This window comes from Bos taurus, chromosome 13, assembly GCF_002263795.3.
Source record: "Bos taurus isolate L1 Dominette 01449 registration number 42190680 breed Hereford chromosome 13, ARS-UCD2.0, whole genome shotgun sequence".
Lineage (NCBI taxonomy): Eukaryota > Metazoa > Chordata > Mammalia > Artiodactyla > Bovidae > Bos > Bos taurus.
In genome coordinates this window covers 5,443,140-5,463,921 of record NC_037340.1, presented here as the reverse complement: position 1 = coordinate 5,463,921, position 20,782 = coordinate 5,443,140, and the positions used below count along the sequence as shown (strand labels likewise).

The 20,782-nt window shown below is 41.4% G+C and overlaps 1 protein-coding gene across 3 annotated transcripts in view; it reads right to left on the bottom strand.

The window, feature by feature from the left end:
* Window positions 1-20,782, bottom strand: part of BTBD3 (BTB domain containing 3) — a 33,325-nt gene that overhangs the window by 11,066 nt on the left and 1,477 nt on the right. The window contains exon 1 of one of the 3 annotated variants that reach the window (XM_059892876.1): window positions 8,116-15,696. The exons of the other annotated variants lie outside the window; for them this stretch is intronic. Within the exon in view, the coding sequence (XP_059748859.1) occupies window positions 8,116-8,152 (37 nt within the window). The 5' untranslated portion in view covers window positions 8,153-15,696. Of the gene's footprint in view, window positions 1-8,115; window positions 15,697-20,782 lie in introns of those variants that run through there. 3 annotated transcript variants of the gene reach the window in all.

Here is a 20,782-nt window from a genome sequence, read left to right as displayed (position 1 = left end):
CAAAAACTAATCCAGTTTTTAAAAAACAAGAAAGACATTTTAATGTTTGTAGCCAGTTTGGAAAGGCATGAAAACGCTAATAAAACCATGACAAAAGCTTGCCGAGAGCTCCCTCTTACCACGATGATGAGGCAGTTAATACATGGCACTTGCGCCTGCTCATGTGGTCCGGGGTGCAGCAGCATCTCCTGGGGGTGCTGCTGGAAACCTCGGTCTCGGCCAGCTTCTGCATCAGAATCTGCGTTTTCAACAAAACCCTCCAAGCCATTTCCATGACATTCAAGTCTGAGAAAACCTCATACAGATGAGGTTTGTATAACGGAATAAGGGAATGTTGTAAGGTCTTCTCAACATCTGGGGCCACATATCACATTCCATTTTCAAATGAATGGACAAATAATTCAAAATAACTTCATTTTGAACCTTCATGTCTTGTTCTGAAATTCTGATTAGCCCCTAAGAGTCAGATTCTATGATTCAGATGTGCAGACTAAGAGGGCCAATGGGGAGGCCCCCAAATACTTTTCAATACTCAGGAAAAGAAGCTCAAGCCCAAATTATTTCAAATGGTGATGAAAGAGACAATTAGTGGGAAAAATGAAGGATTAAAAAAAAATGCCAAGTGTGGAACAGATGAATAACTTAATTTTTAAAATAATCTATCTCACAGTTAATTTTCAAAAAATTAGCACTGTGGTGCAGCACAATTAGCAATCAAATAGTCTGCTTCAGTCCTGGTTAGCCACTACAAATGAGAGCTCTGTGTGTGTGTGTGTGCATGCGTGCCGGCAGGGAGAGTGTCTGAACAAATCATTTAGCCTTTAAAGCGCCTACACAGTGAAGAGGTTCATCCAGAATTGATGGGTGTTTCTCAAACTTTACCCTCAATCCACAATAAGAAATCTATTTTTGTCTTCAGACCTAGCAGTGACACACATAAACACGCAGATCTATACACAAAGGAAAACGCAGGTCACAAAACTAAACTTATGCTTGGCACGTTATGAAACACTATGATATTTTCTGTTTTATTCTTTTCTTTTAAATATTGGTTTTGATACAGTCACCTGACTTAAAGACCACAGCTGAAGTAACACTGGTCTAGATTATTTCTAAGGACTTCTAAGGCTTAACATCCAGGGTTTTTTCCTACCGGGAATCTGGATTAAGAGCCACCAGATAAGGAAAAATACAAGGCTGCATCAACCTAATGGGGCCCATGAAATTGCTCAAACTGCAGGCAAAATTGGGAGTTTGCATTTATTTTTTTGAAAAGAGAAGCTATATCTGTCTTTTAGAATAATTTATGATGCAGAACACCATAAAATGTTATGGAAATCTCAGGTTAATTTGAATAGTCAAAATATTCATATCACTTTTATTTTCTGCTTTTATTTCTATAGTTTATTTATTAAACACAAATAACGGCTTCTTTCCTTCCCTTGAAATTAACTTCAAATAGTTAAAACTCCCTCTATTGAATCTGTAACCCAGAAACACTGGGTTACAAGAATAAAGAATATTGAATACCCACTGGGTTGAAGAATAAAGAATACCAGCCCAGTATCTACCATCAAATTTCAACTCTAAAACTTCTTTCTGTCTAGCATATCATTTGTTCCTACATGTCCTGAATTTTCAAAGCTGTTATGAGACATGGTTAATTTGCCCTAATAAAGTAAATAAATAGGTCAAGTCAAGAAGCCCATCAATTTTTTATGAAAGTATTCTCAAAATACAATATGCTGATCATGCAGTATATTAGGTGTCAGGCATGCAAGGGTGACCAAGATTAGAAGCCAAGCTTAAAAGGTTAGCTAACAGCAGTGGATTTCAGATAATTTTATAACTGCCAGAAAGTTCAATCACTTTTATCTCTTTCCATCCAATTCCCAGTAATAATAAAACTATGAACAGGATTTAAACTCACTTAGTTCATCTTCCTTACCACTGGAAGGTTTGCCAGACACCCTACCTTCATATCTCTTGGACTGAAAGGAGTCCCTTGGACTGCAAGGAGCTCAAACCAGTCAATCCTAAAGGAAATCAGTTCTGAATATTCACTGGAAGGACTGATGCTGAAGCTGAAACTTTAAAACTTTGGTCACCTGACGCGAAGAACTGACTCACTGGAAAAGACCCTGATGCTGGGAAACACTGAAGGCAGGAGGAGAAGGGGACAACAGAGGATGAGATGGCTGGATGGCATCACTGACTCGATGGACATGAGTTTGAACAAGCTCCAGGAATTGGTGATGGACAGGGAAGCCTGGTGCACTGCAGTCCATGGGGTCGCAAAGAGTCAGAGGCAACTGAGTGACTAAACTGAACTAGTTTATTCAGTTGGGGGACTTGAGTAAGGTTTGGAACTAAAAATATGAGAGTAATGACTTAATGCAAGGGGTCCAGAAGATGAAGGGATTTGAGAAAACTCCACAGTTAGGTTGTGGGCAATGTTTGGACTAGGGTACAGATTCCCTGACTGCTTTTTCAACTGTGTCTGTTCTATTCACTCTAATTTTCGCCCACAGTAATCACCCCACATCCTTATGTAATGCTTTATCTTTGTATTTCTAATCTATTTTAAAAGAAAACTACAGGTCCAAATTTACAGCTATGAAAACCATGAACATACACATGCTCTCTGCCCTGCAGGAAGAAACTGCTAGACAAATGTGAAGCCCCTTTCTGGAAAGAAATGCAGAGGACCTGTAACAGGAAGGAACCCAGGAGCACAGCAGTCATGGGGAAGCAGTAACAGAACAGGCTCTCCAACAAAATGAAAATTAGAAAACCAGCCATTCACGGTTAGCACCAACAAATCCTATGTCAACAACTAAGCGCACTGGCAACTCTTGTTTAACTTGCTCTAACCCTGCACTCCTGCCTGGACTTGTATTCGGTTTACTGCAAGACTGAAGTTTAAAGAAGGTAGGCTGGACATTTCCAGAACCTAACAGAGAAGAGTAATGATACATTACGATGGAACAGTGTTTGGTTTTGCTTAGTTTTCTCTTCAATACTGAGCAAAAGTTATGCCTGTGATTTTGGAGGGGAAAAAGTACATATATAAGTGACAAAATGTTGACAGTTCCTAAAGATAGCAGCAGCTGCTGGAAAACAAGACTATATGTGTGCTAAATTTGGAAATAAATATTGAGTCAAGCATTGGCAACACAGTATAGTGAAAAAAGTAAGTGCCAATAATACATGACCTTAGGGTTAGTTACTCAGAATCTGTGAGCCTCCTTCTCCTAGTCTGTCAAATGGGGTGATTCCGCTCAGCTCACTCCTTTCAGGATGATCCTGAAAGGCAAGATTACAGGTCTGTGAAAGCACTTTGATAAAAGCTGAAAACACTCTGCAAAGGTAAATTTCCACTATTAGCAACAATGGTACCCAAAGCAGGGAACATTTGTGATACAATCTTTCAAAACACAAACACCCAAAGATTAATCTGGCTCCCTGCCCTCCTCATCTTCCTGCTTTACAGCATGGACATTTCATCCATCCGCAGGCTCGTTCGGCCCCACCATGATGGCCCTGGGCTGCTGCACCTCTCCTTCCGAAGCTGCAGGTGAGGCTCAATCAGGATGTCTGGGGTGCACTGTGACCAGGTCCCACCCAACGCTCAACTGTGCCCCTGGAAGACACACTCCAGGCTGAGTGTCCCTGGACTTCAAGACCACCTACTGGCAGATGCTCAGCTGTGCCCTCCTCCTGAGAGAGCCCAAAGCAGCAGGCAGTCCAGAGCCACTCAGCAATGTCCACAGTAGCAACTCAGTTTGGCCTCTCAACAATGACCCGACGTGCATTCTAGCACCAAGTATGATGAAGCTAAGACAAATCCTCGGGCAAGGCATGTCTCCGTGTGGCTGGAGGGAGGAAGCTCATGGGCTATTTCCTTTGTGTCATTTCCTCCTCACCAAGTCCCATTCAACCTTAAACTGTACGTTACATTTGGGTAAACTGTCCAAAGGCAGAATGTGACAATTCTGTGAAGGCAAAAACAATGATTCTTTTAAAATTTCATGTAACAGTTAACACAATATTTGATGATTATAGCTGTGTCTGGGTGTACTTTGTTTGCACTATTAACTCATCTAAATGCCAAATCATTCTCTATCATATGTTAAATGAGGTGATCCTGAAAAAGACCATATAAAATATATCATACAAGATACTCTAAGGATAGATATTTAAAAGACTACTACTATGATCTCTTTTGTAAAGTTTAAGTTTGTACTAAAGTACACCAGGTAATCAATTGCTAATTTACATGTACTCTGGGTGATCTCATATTAAGTTTCCTCATGTGTAAACTTGCTGACTACATACTCTCTTATCTAGATTTCTAGAATTAAAGAATCTGTATAATGTTTGGCAGAAATAATGATTTATTTAATATAGTCTTCTTTATATTTTAACATTATGATTATGATCAAAACCCACCTAAAACTCTATGTATTATATAGACATGTATTACAATTTACTGATTGTAACATTCCTTTTTCTCTCACTGCCCCGCCAACATTTTAACATCTCTGAAATTGGGTTGAATCTTATAATTGATGGCATTCTATAACTTTAAGCTCCTCCATGTTCTTGTTGGTACATAAAGGCATAACTTACAACTGATGGCTCCTTACAGTCAGTGAAATAAAGTAAAAGATACATAATTCAAAAGGAAAAAAAAAGGGCTCTCTTCTTTAGGTTGGCTAATTATTCTGCTAACCAGGTAAGATGATGGCTCAGAATTCTGGCTGAACTACATCAGAATAATAGAGCTTTCATCAAGTAGTCATTTGATAAAGTATTAATATATAATCGAAATCCTCAACTGACAACTACTACTGTTGACAACCGATGACATGGTAAAGCTTATTTTGGATAAACTAAAGCCAGGCCTCAGGAGATGTCTTCTGAGAAGGCCCAAGGCGGGGGCTGCTCTAACCCCAAAGGGGACGTTAATCCCATCGGAGATGCCAAAGGGAAGGCCCTGCCCACCATGGCTGCAACTTTCTCCAGGTTTACTGTTGGCTTTAGTTGACAGAGGAGGAAAATAATGTTTTAGTCAAAAGAAAAAAAATTTTTCCTAAGTATTTTTTTTTACTTTAGCTAGCATATATTTATTTTTTCTGATATTTGGAAGATAATAACCAAAAATATCTCCATAATCAGATCATTAAAATTCAAAGGCCTCTTCATTTATGCACTTAACCAAGGAATGTGTGGCTTTATCAGATGAAGTCACCCTTTCCCGAAGGGCACATGGAACAGGAAGAAGAAATCCCAACAGCCTTCAAACCAGGTGTTCTGTATCAGTTCCGGCTGTTAGCAGGGTGAGTGCATGCATGCTCAGTCATACTCTTTGTGACCCTATGGATTGTAGCCCGCCAGGGTCCTCTGGCCATGGGATCTCCCAGGCAAGAATACTGGTGTGAGTTGACATTTCCTTCTCCAGAGGGTCTTCCCGAGACAGGGATCACCCCTGAATCCAACCCCTGCGTTGGCAGGCGGGTTCTTTATTACTGGTGCCACCTGGGAAGGCCTATTAACAGGGTAGGTGTTGCAAACCAACTTCCCCAACCTCCACAAGGTAGTGAAAATGCTCTTCAAGATAAAATAAGATTCCCAAATACTAGTCACATCACCATGTGTGTTTGCCCTAAGTCACTCAATGACACTTAGAAATAAGCACTGCTCTGGTGGCTCAGACGGCAAAGCATCTGCCTACAATGCGGGAGACCCAGATTCAACCCGTGGGTGGGGAAGATCTCCTGGAGAAGGAAATGGCAACCCACTCCAGTATTCTTGCCTGGAGAATCCCACAGACAGAGGAGCCTGGTGAGCTACAGTCCATGGGGTCACAAAGAGTCAGACACGACGGAGCGACTTCACTTCACTTCTCCTCTCCCCCAGAGCTTCCCTGGTGGCTCAGCGGTAAAGAATCCACCTGCCAATGCAGGAGATGTGGGTTCAATCCTTGGGTCAGGAAGATCCCCTGAGGAAGGAAAGAGCAACTCGGACCAGTATTCCTGCCTGGGAAATCCCGTGGCCAGAGGAGCCTGCCCAGCTACAGTTCATGGGGTTGCAAAAGAGCTGGACCGACTTAGCGACTAAGCAGCAGCAGCAACAACAGCACAGCTCTGCTCCCTCAACACACTACACAACACCTGAAGTAAGGGTATGTGTCACCTTAAATACTTTCACCACTGTAAAAGCAGGAGGATACTCTTGATAAAGGCAAGGCAGATTCAAAGAAAAAAATTTCATTTCCTATTGTAGCAAAGCCACACAGAAAAGACTAGTTATCAGTTTTGTGTTTTGACCATCACCACACATGTCCACAAGGGCCTCAATTAATTACTATTTAATGAAATGCCTTCCTTCATTTTTATAATGTATGTGACTAGAATGAAATATAGTTATTTTAGGCAAACAATACAAGATCTAAAAATAAGAGATGTGCTACACAGAGAGAAACCGTGCTACAGGAAAACACAAACACATCTGAAATCACCAGGCACCGTCAGGCCCAACTTTTACCCTATCTTTCTGGAGTGGAGACCACCAAATGAAAATGAAAAACACACATGCATTTCTATACTGAGCCACAAAAATATCTTCTAACAAATAATCCAAATAGAAATAGAAGCCTGTGACAGAGGGTTATTATAGAAACCAGCTTCTGGCAAAAACTCAAAGTAAAATCTGTTTCTGCTTTAAGTCCAAATAAAAAAAATATGTTTTATGCTACTTTTAATTAGCTTTAAAGTCTACAGTTCCCCCACGATGTTTTGAAGGACACAGTATAAAGGCACGCTGACTGTAAATGTTGGATAACCGTAACTGTATCGACACCAAGTAACACTCAGAGACTGCCACCATTCGCTGCAGGAATAATTGTTTGGCACCACTGAAGAACCCCTTGTTGCTTCCATCTCTCACGCTGTTTTAATCAGAATTAAAGTTGAGGGGTTTCTATACTTAGTTTCAGAGAAGGCAATGGCACCACACTCCAGCACTCTTGCCTGGAAAGTCCCATGAACGGAGGAGCCTGGTGGGCTGCAGTCCATGGGGTCACAAACAGTCAGACATGACTGAGCAACTTGCCTTTCACTCTTTACTTTCATGCATTGTAGAAGGAAATGGCAACCCACTCCAGTGTTCTTGCCTGGAGAATCCCAGGGATGGGGGAGCCTGGTGGGCTGCCGTCTATGGGGTCGCACAGAGTCGGACACGACTGAAGCGACTTAGCAGAATACTTAGTTTCATTGCCTGTGTCAGAACTAAGAAAATAAGGTGTTTCAAACAAAAATTCCATTCTAATAATATATTCAGCAAGTTTTTTTTTAATTAAAAGCTACTCTTTAAGTAGGTCAATACTTGAACTACCCAGAGATATAGAATAAAACAACTGCTTATAAAACAACGCTCAAGTAAGCCTCACTTAGAAAGTCAAGACTATTCATGAAAATATGTACTCAAATTTGGGTCTCCCCAAACTCCGCACCACACAAAAATAGGCAGAGTATTTACACGTGCACCTTAACCACAATGAGCAAATTAAAAGCATTCAAGTCAAAATACATCTTCAAAAAGTAGCAACTTAATCGTTAGTACCTCAAATTTTTGGTTTGGGATTTTTGTTTTAGTTAACACTCGGAGAGGCAACCATTTCATCACAGTCAAGAACTGCATGGACTCATACAAGAGCCACTGTTATGATGATGACTGGAACCAAACCACGGCAGAGCTGACAGTCTCTGAAAAGGGTGATCAAATTTACAAGAGCCAGGCCTCCGCATAAGCACTCCACTAGGCAGCTGCAGGGACGCCGCGATCCCCTGAGCGCTCAGTACAGGAGACCTGGCCGCGGTCAGCATTTCTTTAATGCAGCACTGTTCCAAAGAATTTAAAATATGGCATAAAAAGGAAATGAAAAGTGGTATCTAAGTGGCATGTGGCCAGGTCTTAACCAACTGCTCTGTGCTGCTCTTCCTAAAGAGGTCATCACGGGAAGAAGGGTGGCCTGTCTTTGCATCAGCATGCTCGAAGTGTGCACCAAGCACCTAGCCACAAAAACAATAAATAAAAGAAATCCTGCCTCACCTTTCTCGGCGAGGGAAAGCCGCAGTTTGCAGTGCATTCTGGATCTCCACCACTTGCCTCCAAGGCCTGTGACCTGTCCTCTTCATTGACTCCCTTTACAAACAAGACTGTTCTCGAACTGAAATGAGCCTGCTGCTTCCTGCCATCCTCACTGTTAGAAGCCGTTCGTCCTTCACAATGCAGTCCTGAGACTCCTCGACAGGGAGGGTCTCCGGGCCTCCCCAAGACGCACTGCCTCACGTTTCAACTGCCTTGGGTGGTCTGATGAGGTGAGTTCCCCGAGGGCCTCCCAGCAAGACCCAACAGCGCCACTCCCACAGCCGCCTTCCAGCTGCTCTACAGCAGGAAAGAGCGAGTGCAGCACTTCTCAATCCACCTGGAACCCTAGACTGCCTCAGGGAGTGCAACTGGCCCTGGGCTGAAGCAGAGGGCGGTGAAGCCACAAGAGACACCAGTAAAGAACTGAGACATCTGGGCAACAGTGTCCTGAGGCTTCCTGAACATGTCTGAGCACAAACACAGCTTTATAACCCTGCATCCACCGAGCATCTAGTCCAACTGAAAATATTAAAGCTCGACTTAAAGCAAGTCCCCACATGCACTCAGACCTAGGCTTCGCTTCATTACCATCTAAAACTTAACTGGAAGACAGTTCTTCACACACACAGAGAGAAGTGTGGGCTAATGAGGAGCAAGACTCCGTTACCGGGACAAAGCTGCCTTTATCAACTGGTCTCAGCTCATGGTCTAGCATATTTATTCATAGCACCAGTAGAGAATTTTAGTGATTTAATGAACTAGGAAGGATAATAAATTCTCAGCGACTCACATGAAAGGAGGAAAGCAGTCATATGAATAATCTTAAAAAATGGGTAATTAAAAAGACGTTTATATGTGGCTTTGAAATGTGTTTCGTTTGTACTTAACGTTGAATGGGTGAATTTCCACTACATTAGACACACCCAATTTTCAAACAAAGTAATAAAACAGGCTTGTGTGTTTAGGGCTGAGTATATGAATAGTCTGGAAACTCACCCCCATCCTGCAAACAAGCCACACAGCTAGGGACGGGCAATGTCACACTTCAGATTACTGCACGGCACAGGCACAAGCAGAAGAACTCACTTCTTAACATGTGCGTGTCTCCACGAAAACACTCTACTGTAAAGAACTGGAGTGTTAAGTAATCATGTGTTTGTTTTTTTTCCCCCAAAATAAAGAATTCTCAACTTCAGTTTACATACTATCTGACATTACTGGAGTAAGCATTAACGGAAATGATCCCATCAACAGTGGAGGAGCTGAACAGCCTAGCCATGGCTGCAGTCTCTTGCTGGTGTGTTTATTCGTCTTACCACCAGCAGCGATTTTTAAAAGCATTAGTAGGATTAAACTGCTAAGAAGTAATGGCTTGTATTGTGTACTGGCAAAAAATATAGCTTGAATTTCTAAATAACAAGTTCAACTGGCTGGAAGAACACATTTTTTTCGAAGGTGGGATGAAGTAAACACATTGTTTTGCATCTGTTGGTTAAAGTGTGTGTGTTTTAACATATTAAGTATTTTAAGCAGGTCTGAATTGCACTGGTTCAGACGGTAACTGACATAGGTACTGAAGCCCTCTGAAACCGCCTTGTGATACCAGCGGTGGTGACGCATCACCAAAAGCCCTGCCTTCTGCCCCAAACAGAAAAGGGGGCTTCAAACACATAAGGATGGGTCTACCACCAGGCTCGGGGACTCTTCTTCCCTTTCACAGCTGAAGTTGCTGGTTCCTAAACCTGGATGGTCACTCCAGTGGACCCTCAGCAGCCAGAGTGAACATCACCGAAAGGCATGTCAAGTGGTCTTGACTTCCCCATGCCTCCCCAACTCATACTTGGGGGACTTGGGGGACTCAGGAACCCTGATGAAACAGCTTGTGTGAAGGCAGATTAGCTACTGTGTGTTCTTCTGCCATAATCAATGGACCATCTCACGGGGAATCTCTGGGAGATGCAGCAGTAAAAACTTTTGATTTTATTAAATCTCAATCCTTGAGTATACATTTTCTTAACAGTTTATGTGATGAAGTGGAAAGTATGCTTAAAGCACTTCTGGTGAAACTGAAACAGAATGGTTGGCATGGGAAAAAGAAAAAATTGTGTGAGAACTGAACCAGCCACTTAGTTCATGGAACACCAATGCACTTGAGAAAATATGCAAAATATGCTTATTCACACTTAGGTATTTAAAAGACATTTCTTAAAAATGAATGCAATGAGCTGACTATTTATTGCAAATGAAAAAATTCAAACTTCGAGCAAAAGTTGGAATTTTGGAATTCTTGATTGTGCCACTATGAGCTTGATAGCCTCCCAAGACTGTCACTGACTTCTGAAAGACCATTTCTGATGAACAGTTGGTGACATTAGTTTTTTAACACTGTATAAAGAAACACGTCAACATTTTAAAGATTTGCATAACTCAGTGAACCAATATTTTCTAATAGTACTGCAATTACATTAAAGAATCATGCATGTTGGTAAAAGGTTCATTCAAAGTATACAGCAAACCAGTGGATTTTAGTATAAGAGTAATACAGAAAGTTCACTGATGGTTTCATCAGTTGATTCCACACAGCAATCAACTTTTAAGAAATTATCATTCAAGTTTCAATGAGGTATCAGAATATCCACAATTATCTCAAAAGACTATTAAAATGCTCAGCTGCTATCTGTGTGAGGCCATATTTTCTTCATAAGCTTCAATCAAAACATTTATTTTTAAACAAAATATTTAAATTTTTTCTTTGTTTTCATTTCTATTTCAGTAAATATTACATAAACAAGAGCTCTCTGGGTTTCTTGAAATATTCAAAAGTATAAGAATCCTGAAGTCAAAAAGTATAAGAACCATTGATGCCCACTTGACATAAGGAGTTTGGATTTTACTCTGAGTGTAATTGTGGTAAGCTATTAGCAGTTTTAGTGAAGATTCCTAAAAAAAAGAAAAAAAAAACTTTAAGTGATCAGGGTCAGGGTTTTACACATACCTGTTTTTTGGTTCTACTCTTCCAGAAAATAATAATTAATTCCCAGAGCATAATTCTCAACTATTAGGTAGACAGAATGGAAGACATGAGAAAATGACAATCTCTGCCACAAAAAATAAACAGCAGTCAAGGAGCTAATATTCCATGTTTTATTACATTGGTTGGCACCTTAACTTTGTCCTGTCCTCAGAAAATTCAAATGCAAGCTGCAAGATATAGACATCTTCTTCAAAGATCTTAAGAAAGAAATTTAAATGAGCTTTGAGGAGACTATTGTCTCCAGTAGCGTCACATAAACCAGCAAGAAAGAAGCAAGTTTCTCTCTGATAGTTTGCTCTCTGCTACAGGAAAATGAGAAGTAGTAACATGGTTGCCAACATTTAGGAGAATTTGTTCACATTTGCCTTCATTTAAAGATACATTAGACAGAAACTGCTTCCACTTCCAACACACCATTTTAATTGTGGTTTATGTAGTATCAAAATATTCCTCTATATTAAATAATTGAAAACAGTGCGATGGAAATAAAATTTAGGTTAGGACTCTGCAGAAGTCCAAACAAAGGGAATATATCTACTAGCTGTGACTTTTCATTTAAAAACTGCCTTTCCTTAAAGAGCTGGTGTTCACTTTCTCAAAAGATTTTAGAGGTTGTGTCAGTAGGTTTGTGATTCTCCTACCTACCTTACATTTAGTAATTATTATTAAAGAAAGACTAGAAAATCAAAATACAGATTGATCTGATCTCAAGAATCTGATTTTCCTATAGCCCAATCCAAACACCATTAGGTTTTGACATCTCTAATCAACACCCTCCTGGTCAAGTACATGGCGATCTGGTGAGGATTTTGAGAATGTGTCGGGAGCTGTGTGCTGTCCTGGAGTCCAGGCCCAACTCTGGCATTTTGAGGCATCCTTCCTGGTGCGGACAGCGGAAAGAGGCTAACAACACAGCTCAGAGTCTCACGTACACATGGGCTGATACCATAGTCCCAAAGAAAGACTTGTTCAATAGTGTTACATTAACTAGAAAATCTACTCATTCCCATAAAGGCGTTCTCCAGCGTTCACTAGTATGTGCTGAAATCCTCCAGCGGAGGGGTGGGGAGTCGGCCGCCAGAGACCCGCTCCTGCAGCCAGGCCAGCTTCTAGCTCTTCAGCTCATCTCCTGAGGCTGCAGGAGGACTGAGGGAAGAGACCGGGGGCGGGGGATGGGGGGGGAGACCTGGGGTGCACACAGTGGGTGTGTTACACGGGGCTGGAGACGGGCAAGGGCTGTGCCAGAGAGAAAGCAAAAGCCAGAACAGCTGTTGGGTATCTGAACCTGCAAGGGGAGCAGCTTCTCACACTTTTAATGTGGACGTTAACATTATTTTAAGAAGAGAGGCTTGCTGTAACCCTAGTCAAGAATTTTATTATTCTCTCAACTTTCTAGGAATATAGGTCATTTCCCAGGAACATATCTAGATGGAATTTGACTACTACACTTGACTTGCCACTGCACATCCCATGAACACAGGTATGAAAATAGGTGATGGTCTAGATGTAAGACCTTGTCTTTGCAGAGGCTCACAGTATAATGGCTGATGGCCAAAACCAGCCCCTTGCTACAGAGTAGGTGTGTTTGCTGGTGCTGGACAGGCAAAATCACCACTTCTAAAAAACTGGCAAATACAAGAAAAGGTGGCAATTAAAAAGAAAATCTTCACAAAGAAAACAAACATTGTACTTGCCCAGGTCCCAGCCCAGGTGTGTAACTGTAAAAAGCAAGGTGTGCTTTCCAAGTGGGCTATCCATTAACAGCCTAAACTAAGGGGTGTTTTGTAATTCAACAGCAGAAAAGCAGTGCTTTCCATTCAACCTTGGCCAACAGCACTGACTGTTTTAAGAGTTCAAAATAAAATAAACTGTAAGTGATAACTCGTAAAGAATGAATCTTTGTTTTAACGAAACACAATGATTGGAGCTTCAAAGACAACACAAATTCATCAAGTGATGCATTCAGAACAGTGGTGCTTATGACATTTTATTTCTAATATGTATGGTAATCATGGCTAAAATGTTTACACCTTCTAAATATGGGGACCTACCCTGCTCACATTACTATTACTGAAAAATTAAGATAAAAAAAAATAAGGAACTAGATATGTTTTGTAGGAAACAATTTAGAAATCGAAGCAAATGTTCATATTTGTGTTTACCTCACTGGTACTGGGTTTATGCATTTCTAGAGATGACACACATCATGGTTTTGGTTTATGGTCTATTCTTTGGCTGCCGACATGATCCCTAAAATCATCTTCTTCTGGCACACGACACCACTTAATTGCACAGCAATTCCAATAGTATAAAACACACGAACATTTCGTGCCCTATAGAAAGAGAGTGAGGCTGACGTTTCTGAGACGTACTGATATTTGAAGCACAGCAAAGACACTAAGAGACTGTACGCAGAACTGTAAATGACTGCTCTGCTGCAGGGATGGCCACAACGCACGCTTGTCGGGGAAACTGAGGCCAAAGGCCTGACTGCCTTTGATTTTGTGGATTTAATACCATGTTCAACTACGTGCTTCTCTGTGGCTCTGAAGGACTTCAAAACCATCTTATATAAGAACTTATTTCAGCTAGAACATTGGAGGAAAAAGGACTTAAAGATGGGGAGAGAGATGGGCTTAGAGATGGGGAGATGTCTGAACAGCAAGAAAACAGAAAAGCGAAAACAAGTGGCTGCGTCCCATTCTGAGATGGGTTAGAGAGTAAACAAACCGTAGATCGCTGATACTCACCAGGGAGAGCAGACCCCTTTATTCTGAAATGTTCCTCACCCCATTGGTTAAAAACTGAAAGCCAAAGAGAGCAGATTCTAGAATTTAATTCATATCATTCAGATGTGAATTAATGCAAATGGCTAAGGCTTTCTGACAGTTAAGTGGCCTTTTCCTCCTGTTCCTACACTCCGGCAGGGTTCAGCACTTTACAGACAGTACCCTATTTAATCCTCATAACCACTCTCTGTATTATTATATCCATTATGAATTATACATGTTCTGCAACTTCTGTTTTGCTGGGGGGATGCTAAATCACCAGTGTTGGATCCAAAGATGCTATACAACTACCCTGCTTTATAAGAAAGTCATTGGAAAAAAATAAAGTAGACTATATTCATTTATTCAAAAAAATTTTACTGACTACATTCTGTGTATCAGACACTTGAGACACATTAATGAACAGACATAAAAATACTTGGCCACATGGAACTTATTGTCTAGCAGGGACAGGGAGATTCACCAAAAACAATAAATAAGTCATATAGTAATTTAGATGCTACAAAAAAATGGAAACATAATGCATTCCACGAAGGACACAAGGCATAGTTTGCAGCTGTAAACAGCGGGGACATCACTGCTGAGACTGCAGTTTAGTGAAGACCTGAAGGTGCAGAGGGACACAGGCAGAGTGAACACCCTGCACAAAGATCTCAAGGGGGAATGTGCCTGCAGGGTTCCAGGGTCAGTCAGGAGGGAAGGCTGGCTGGATGGAGAGCATTCCATTCCAGGGAAAGGACTGGAGGGGAGGTCACAGTGGGGGAAACAGAATGCACTGGGCTTTGTGAACCATCATGAGACTCTGACTTTTACTCTGAGGGACATGGAAAGCAGGTGAAGAATCTGAAGCATATCTGACCTATGTATTAAAAAGATCACTCCAGCTGTTAGGCTGATAACATACTAAAGGGAAGTCAGGACGGTGAAAGGAGAGGCCACTGAAACCACCCAGGCAGGAGGTGCTGGAGACCTGCAGGAAGGCGCTTGAAGCAGAGGTGGGAAAATAGACTGAGCTCCTGGGTTTATTCTGAGGACAGGATTGTGGAAACATCTGGAAGATAAACCAGCAGGATCTGCTAACAGCCTGGATGTAGAGTGGGAGAGAAAGAGAAGAGTCAGGATGATTCCAAGGTTTCTGACTTAAATAACCTGAAAAATAGAACCACCCCAACACAGTAACTGAGGCAGGCTACAGGGAGGACAGGTTTGCAGAGGAAGATCAGAAATTCTGCTTTAGTCTTTAAAAGTGAAGTATCTTTTACATATTCAAGTCAAGAAAGGAGATGGATAACACACATCAGGAGTTTAAGAGTGCCACCCTAGCTGGAAGTATATACCGAGAGTCTTAAGCTGCATGGTATTTTATTAAAATCTTACAATTGTTTGTGACAGAAGTCCTACAAAAACTGAGCCCTAAGCACTCCAAATTAACGGCTGTGTGGGGGGAAAAAAAGCACACATTAGAATTTAAAAATGACTGAAAAGTCAGTGATACAGAAGGAACAGCAGGAGACTGTGGTGTCCTCAAAATCAACTGAAGAACGTCAAATGGAAACGGGAATGACCAATTATATCAAATGCTGCCAAGAGATAAAGATGAGAGATGACTGTTGCAATTTGCAATATTTTCTTTCGAAAATTCCCTGGAAAAATCCCACTCAGCCCCCATTCCAGAAAACATGAGTATTGTATTAAATACGTTGTCTTTTTTAAAGATTTTAAAAATAATGTATTATTTTATAATAATTACATAATTATAATTATATAATAATTATAATTGTGTAATAATGTATTTGTTTTTACTTTGGTCTCTGCTGCTGCACGGGCTTTCACCAGCTGCAGCGAGCGAAGGATCCTCTCGCGCGGCCGCGCACGGGCTTCTCTGGTTGAGGAGCACAGGGTTCAGGGCGCGCGGGCTTCAGTAGTTGCGGCACGAAGGCTTAGCGGCTCAGCAGCATTTGGAAACCTTCCGGGACCAGGGATCGAACCCGTCCCCCTCCTGCGCTGGCAGCCGGATTCTTTACCACCGAGATACCGCGAAGCCCCGAATGTGACGTTACCTTTCAGTTTCGTCACGAACGGAATTTATTTTTCTAAAGAACTATTCAAAAGGGAAGGATTTACTCCAGTTTAATATTTGGGACTCAAGTCAGTAGATTTGTTAAGAAATACTAGTGATAACTGTAGCTGCTAACAGTAATCTGCTAATATTCCATTCCTCAGTTCAGTTCAGTCGCTCAGTCCTGTCCAACTATCCGTGACCCCATGGACTGCAGCACGCCAGACCTCCCTGTCCATCACCAACTCCCGGAGTTTACTCAAACTCATGCCCACTGAGTCGGTGATGCCATCCAACCATCTCATCCTCGTCCCCTTCTCCTCCTGCGCTCAATCTTTCCCAGTATCAGGGTCTTTTCAAATGAGTCCTATCTCTTTAAAAAAAAAAACAACAAAAAACCTCTAGGTAAATTGGAAATAAAAGGATAGATTTTCTCTGTCCTGATGAGAAATTATGATAAACAAAAGCCAATACTGTACTACTGTTTTTCCTATTAAAGAACAAAAGTTTGCACATTATTGCCATTACTATTTGATAATGTTCCAAAAGTATTTTATAATATTCCAAAAGGCTAACACTAGAGCAGTCTGCCATAAAACCAAAATAAAAGGTATAATTATTAGAAAGAAGTAGATACAAGTGTCACTATATACAACTGATTATATAACTAGGAACCCCCAAAAAATAAACTGGAAAGCTCTTAGAATAACAGCCAGGTATAATACAAAGAACAAAATCAACAACCATCTTATACCAACAATAGCCAACTTGATGAACCCTTCACAACAGCAACAAAAACATAAATACCTCAGAGAACCCTAACAAGAAATGTTAGGACTTAATAAAGATTAAGCAAGCAAACAAAACACCTCCGCTAACAGACAGGTCTGTGTAACTTTTCACATCCCTTCAGGAAAACAGACTACTCTATGTATACGTGACGATTCTTGTCAAAGAACCAAAATCACTGGATACTTCTCAGGTCTAAGGATTCATCTGCAGAGGCTTCCAGGTTAAGACGGCAAGTTTAACAAAACATCAAGCATTCAAACATCCTCTTTCTACATGCCACATAGATGTCAGTAAAGAGATCTTTCCAGAACACACGCATCAAGCACAGAAAGACCTGTAGTGAAGATGACAACAAAATCACAAAAGTGAAAAGCAGACAGACAAACAGCAACTCAGCAGACCTGAGTGAGATGCCCCACCGCCCGTGAGGAGAGCTGAGAAGCACTCCAGTTTGCTCCAAGACTGGAGGAGAAAGGGTCAAGGAGGGGTAAACTAAGCCCGACTTCCTGGACGCCCTTCCCACCTGCACACTGTAGAGTTCTGGCCCTCAGTCCCAGAGCCCTAACAGACTGGACCTGATTAAGTCTTCAGACCGCAAGAGCACCAGAACCTTCCCCAAAGTGAAGAGGATGCTAAGACTCCAGCCAGAGGCCTCAGGATCACTGGCAGCTGGACCCTCTCCCCAGCACAGGGTGTCACCAGAGGACCAGCTTCTGACTAGCCCAAGAAGAAAAGATGGTACTTGTGGCCCCAGTGAAAAACTCAAAAACCCATCAAGAGCCTAAAGGCTGCCACTGAGGAGCCTGAGGGGATGGAGAGATGGCCACTTATTTTAGTATTTCAGTACTCTTACATTTAATTACATGCATGTACTACTATAAAGATAATAAGATCATTTTTATCTGAAAGGACAGATGTCTGTAAGTGGGATTTTTAAAATAGTGTGACTTCCTCTAGCAGATATTTCCATATATTCTAAATGTACAATTAAAAAGATTTAGCATGGATTAAGATTAGAGATCAATCACTGATGAGTAAGACCTAAAACAGAATCAGACCCAAAAGTTAGTCAAGATCTTAAAATATAAAATGGAAGACCACAACCCAGTGAAGAAAGGGTGGACTGTCTAACAGATCTGCTGGTAGACAGGGCTGACTCAGGAGGAGAGGGTGCTGTAAGACAGTTCACACCCGTGTGCTAACAGAAAATTAAATGTGCAAACCTGTACTGTGCTAAGTCACTTAGCCGTGTCGGACTCTGTGATCCCATGGACTGTAGCCTGCCAGATTCCTCTGTCCATGGGGATTCTCCAGGTAAGAATACTGGAGTGGGCTGCCATGCCTTCCTCAAAGGGATCTTCCCAACCCAGGGAAGATCTCCCTCGTTGCAGGCAGATTCTTTACCAACTGAGACACCAGGGAGGCCATTGTACAAATCTAATATATATTAAACAGACGTTTTAAAATCATTAAAAAAAAAAAAATTAAATAAATAAAATCATTTATTAAATGATTTTATTCATCAATTAAGAGTACAATGGGCAAAGTACCTGAACAGACAACTCTCAAAAGGCAAATGAACGAATAAAAAGCAAATTACTAATTTCTCTAGCTACCAAAATAATATGAATTAAAATAAGGCCACCTTTTTCCTGCAAATTAGGCAAGATTAAACACTGGAGTGCTGACACTACAGGAAGGCCATCCGGCATGTAAGGGAATCAGTGTGTCCTGGGATAAGCAATTTGGCAACAGGCCTCAGGAGTTATAAAGGAGTTCACCTTTGCCCCAGGAGTTCTGCTATAAATCTAGCCTGAGGCGTCACAGACATCCAGGCTTTCAGACAAGTGCCTTTACCCCAGCTCGACCTGTGTGTGTATTACTTTCTACCTACCTCCGCTGCCAGACTCTGCTGAAGACCTTGCTCTATTTGGTTCATTCCATTGCTCCAAAACTCTATGTTGCAGGCACAATTATTACCCCCATTCTATGCATAAAGGAAGCACAATCAAATAATTAGGTAATTAAGGTCACTTAATGGAAAAGGCCAAGATTTGCAACTAGAGTTTAATATCATATTCCCAAACACTAAAAATGGAATATGTCAAACAAGAGAAACCTAGTTAAACAAACTTTGACATATCCATCATTTAAAATTTTACTTCTGAGGACGATTTAAGGGCACAAGAAATGTCTGTGATATATTTGCAAAGGGGCAATATTTAAAACTACAAATGAAATTAAAGTACCAATTTTGCTTAAAAATGTATCTATGCAGACACATAAAATGGGACAAATGGAAGCATATCATGCCATGCACAGCTGTTTATTTCGGGATGATACTGCTGTGATTTTTCTGTCCTTAAGATCAGGTGAAGAAAGCTGAGCGCCGAAGAATTGATGCTTTTGAGCTGTGGTGCTGGAGAAGATTCTTGAGAGTCCCTTGGACTGCAAGGAGATCCAACCAGTCCACCCTAAAGGAGATAAGTCTTGGGTGTTCATTGGAAGGACTGATGCTGAAGCTGAAACTCCAATTCTTTGGCCACCTCATGCGAGGAGTTGACTCATTGGAAAAGACCCTGATTCTGGGAAAGATTGAAGGCAGGAGGAGAAGGATGGATGGGGAGACAGAGGATGAGATGGCTGGATGGCATCACCAACTCAATGGACATGAGTTTGAGTGAACTCCAGGAGTTGGTGATGGACAGGGAGGCCTGGCATACTGTGATTCATGGGGTCGCTAAGAATTGGACATGACTGAGCGACAGAACTGAACTGAAGATTAGGTGAGAAGTTACAGCCTTAGCTGCACAGCATTACTGCTGAACTACAAGGTCCATCAGATCAAAGGGTTTTCCACTATTTTTCTTTGCTGAGAGTAAAATGGGGAAAATCAGCCTTACAGAATTTGCTTGATAGTCCAAAAGTTAACTAGCACAAAACACCAGAGTAGAGAAAACTTCTTCAATCCCTAATACATGCTGGAAATCTCTGTACTACCATAAGTATTTTGGATTGACTGATCAAATTCTGATCATCTACACAGCAAAGTTTAAAGATTTCAAAACACAAACAAGCCTGAAGACACGTCTAAACTGTTTTACATCAACAGTTTTAAGAGTTCCTTGCAAAATAAACTGGAATGAGTTGGGGAGGGAATAACTGTTTTGTGCATAAAAGAACAAACATTAAAAAAAAAAAAACACACCTGTCTTTGGATATGTGTGTGTTGGGGAAGGGAAGGAGTGGGTGAATCTGTAGAACTGTGCCTTTCCTTCGTTATTTTAAAGTATAACATTACAAGTGGTCTAACTTTTTGCAAAGAATCATGGCAAAGAACTTTCTAGGAATGAAACAATTTACAAGCTGACAATAGTATCTGGTCACAAACTAGCAAAGGTTTTGGCAAGGATGTAGGGTTATATTTCACTTTTAAAACTTCTTAAGTATGTTTTCAGACTTTAGGAAAATGACGCTTACCCTTCGAAGATGCGTGTGCCCCAAAGGAAAATCAAGGTTTGTTTTTTTTTTTAAAGGTGCTTTTCATCTCTTTTAGAACTTTTGTTACACAAGTTCTTAGTGCAGAGATTGGTAAAGAGAATCTCTTCACGGGAGAACAGCAGAGCCGCTCGTATTGTCACTCCATACAACAGCATTGATAAATAATTCTGTAATCACTTAAAAAGAAAAACTGGGACTGTGTGAACACACCTTTACCTGAGCCAAGGCCAAGAAAAGGGAGATTCAAACTCTTTAGAAAAGGAAGCGTCCTATTCAGCAAACCAAAGGTGGACCCGCCCACTTCCCCTGGAAGACCCGTTGCTATGGTAACCCGCATCTCACAGCACCCCCCGCCAAAGAGTCAGACCTTATTGGGGGAGGGGATCCTCCCAGAGGTTGTGGGATGGATGGCTAAAAAGCGGGAGCTGGGGAAGGGTGGGGAAGGAGGCTGAG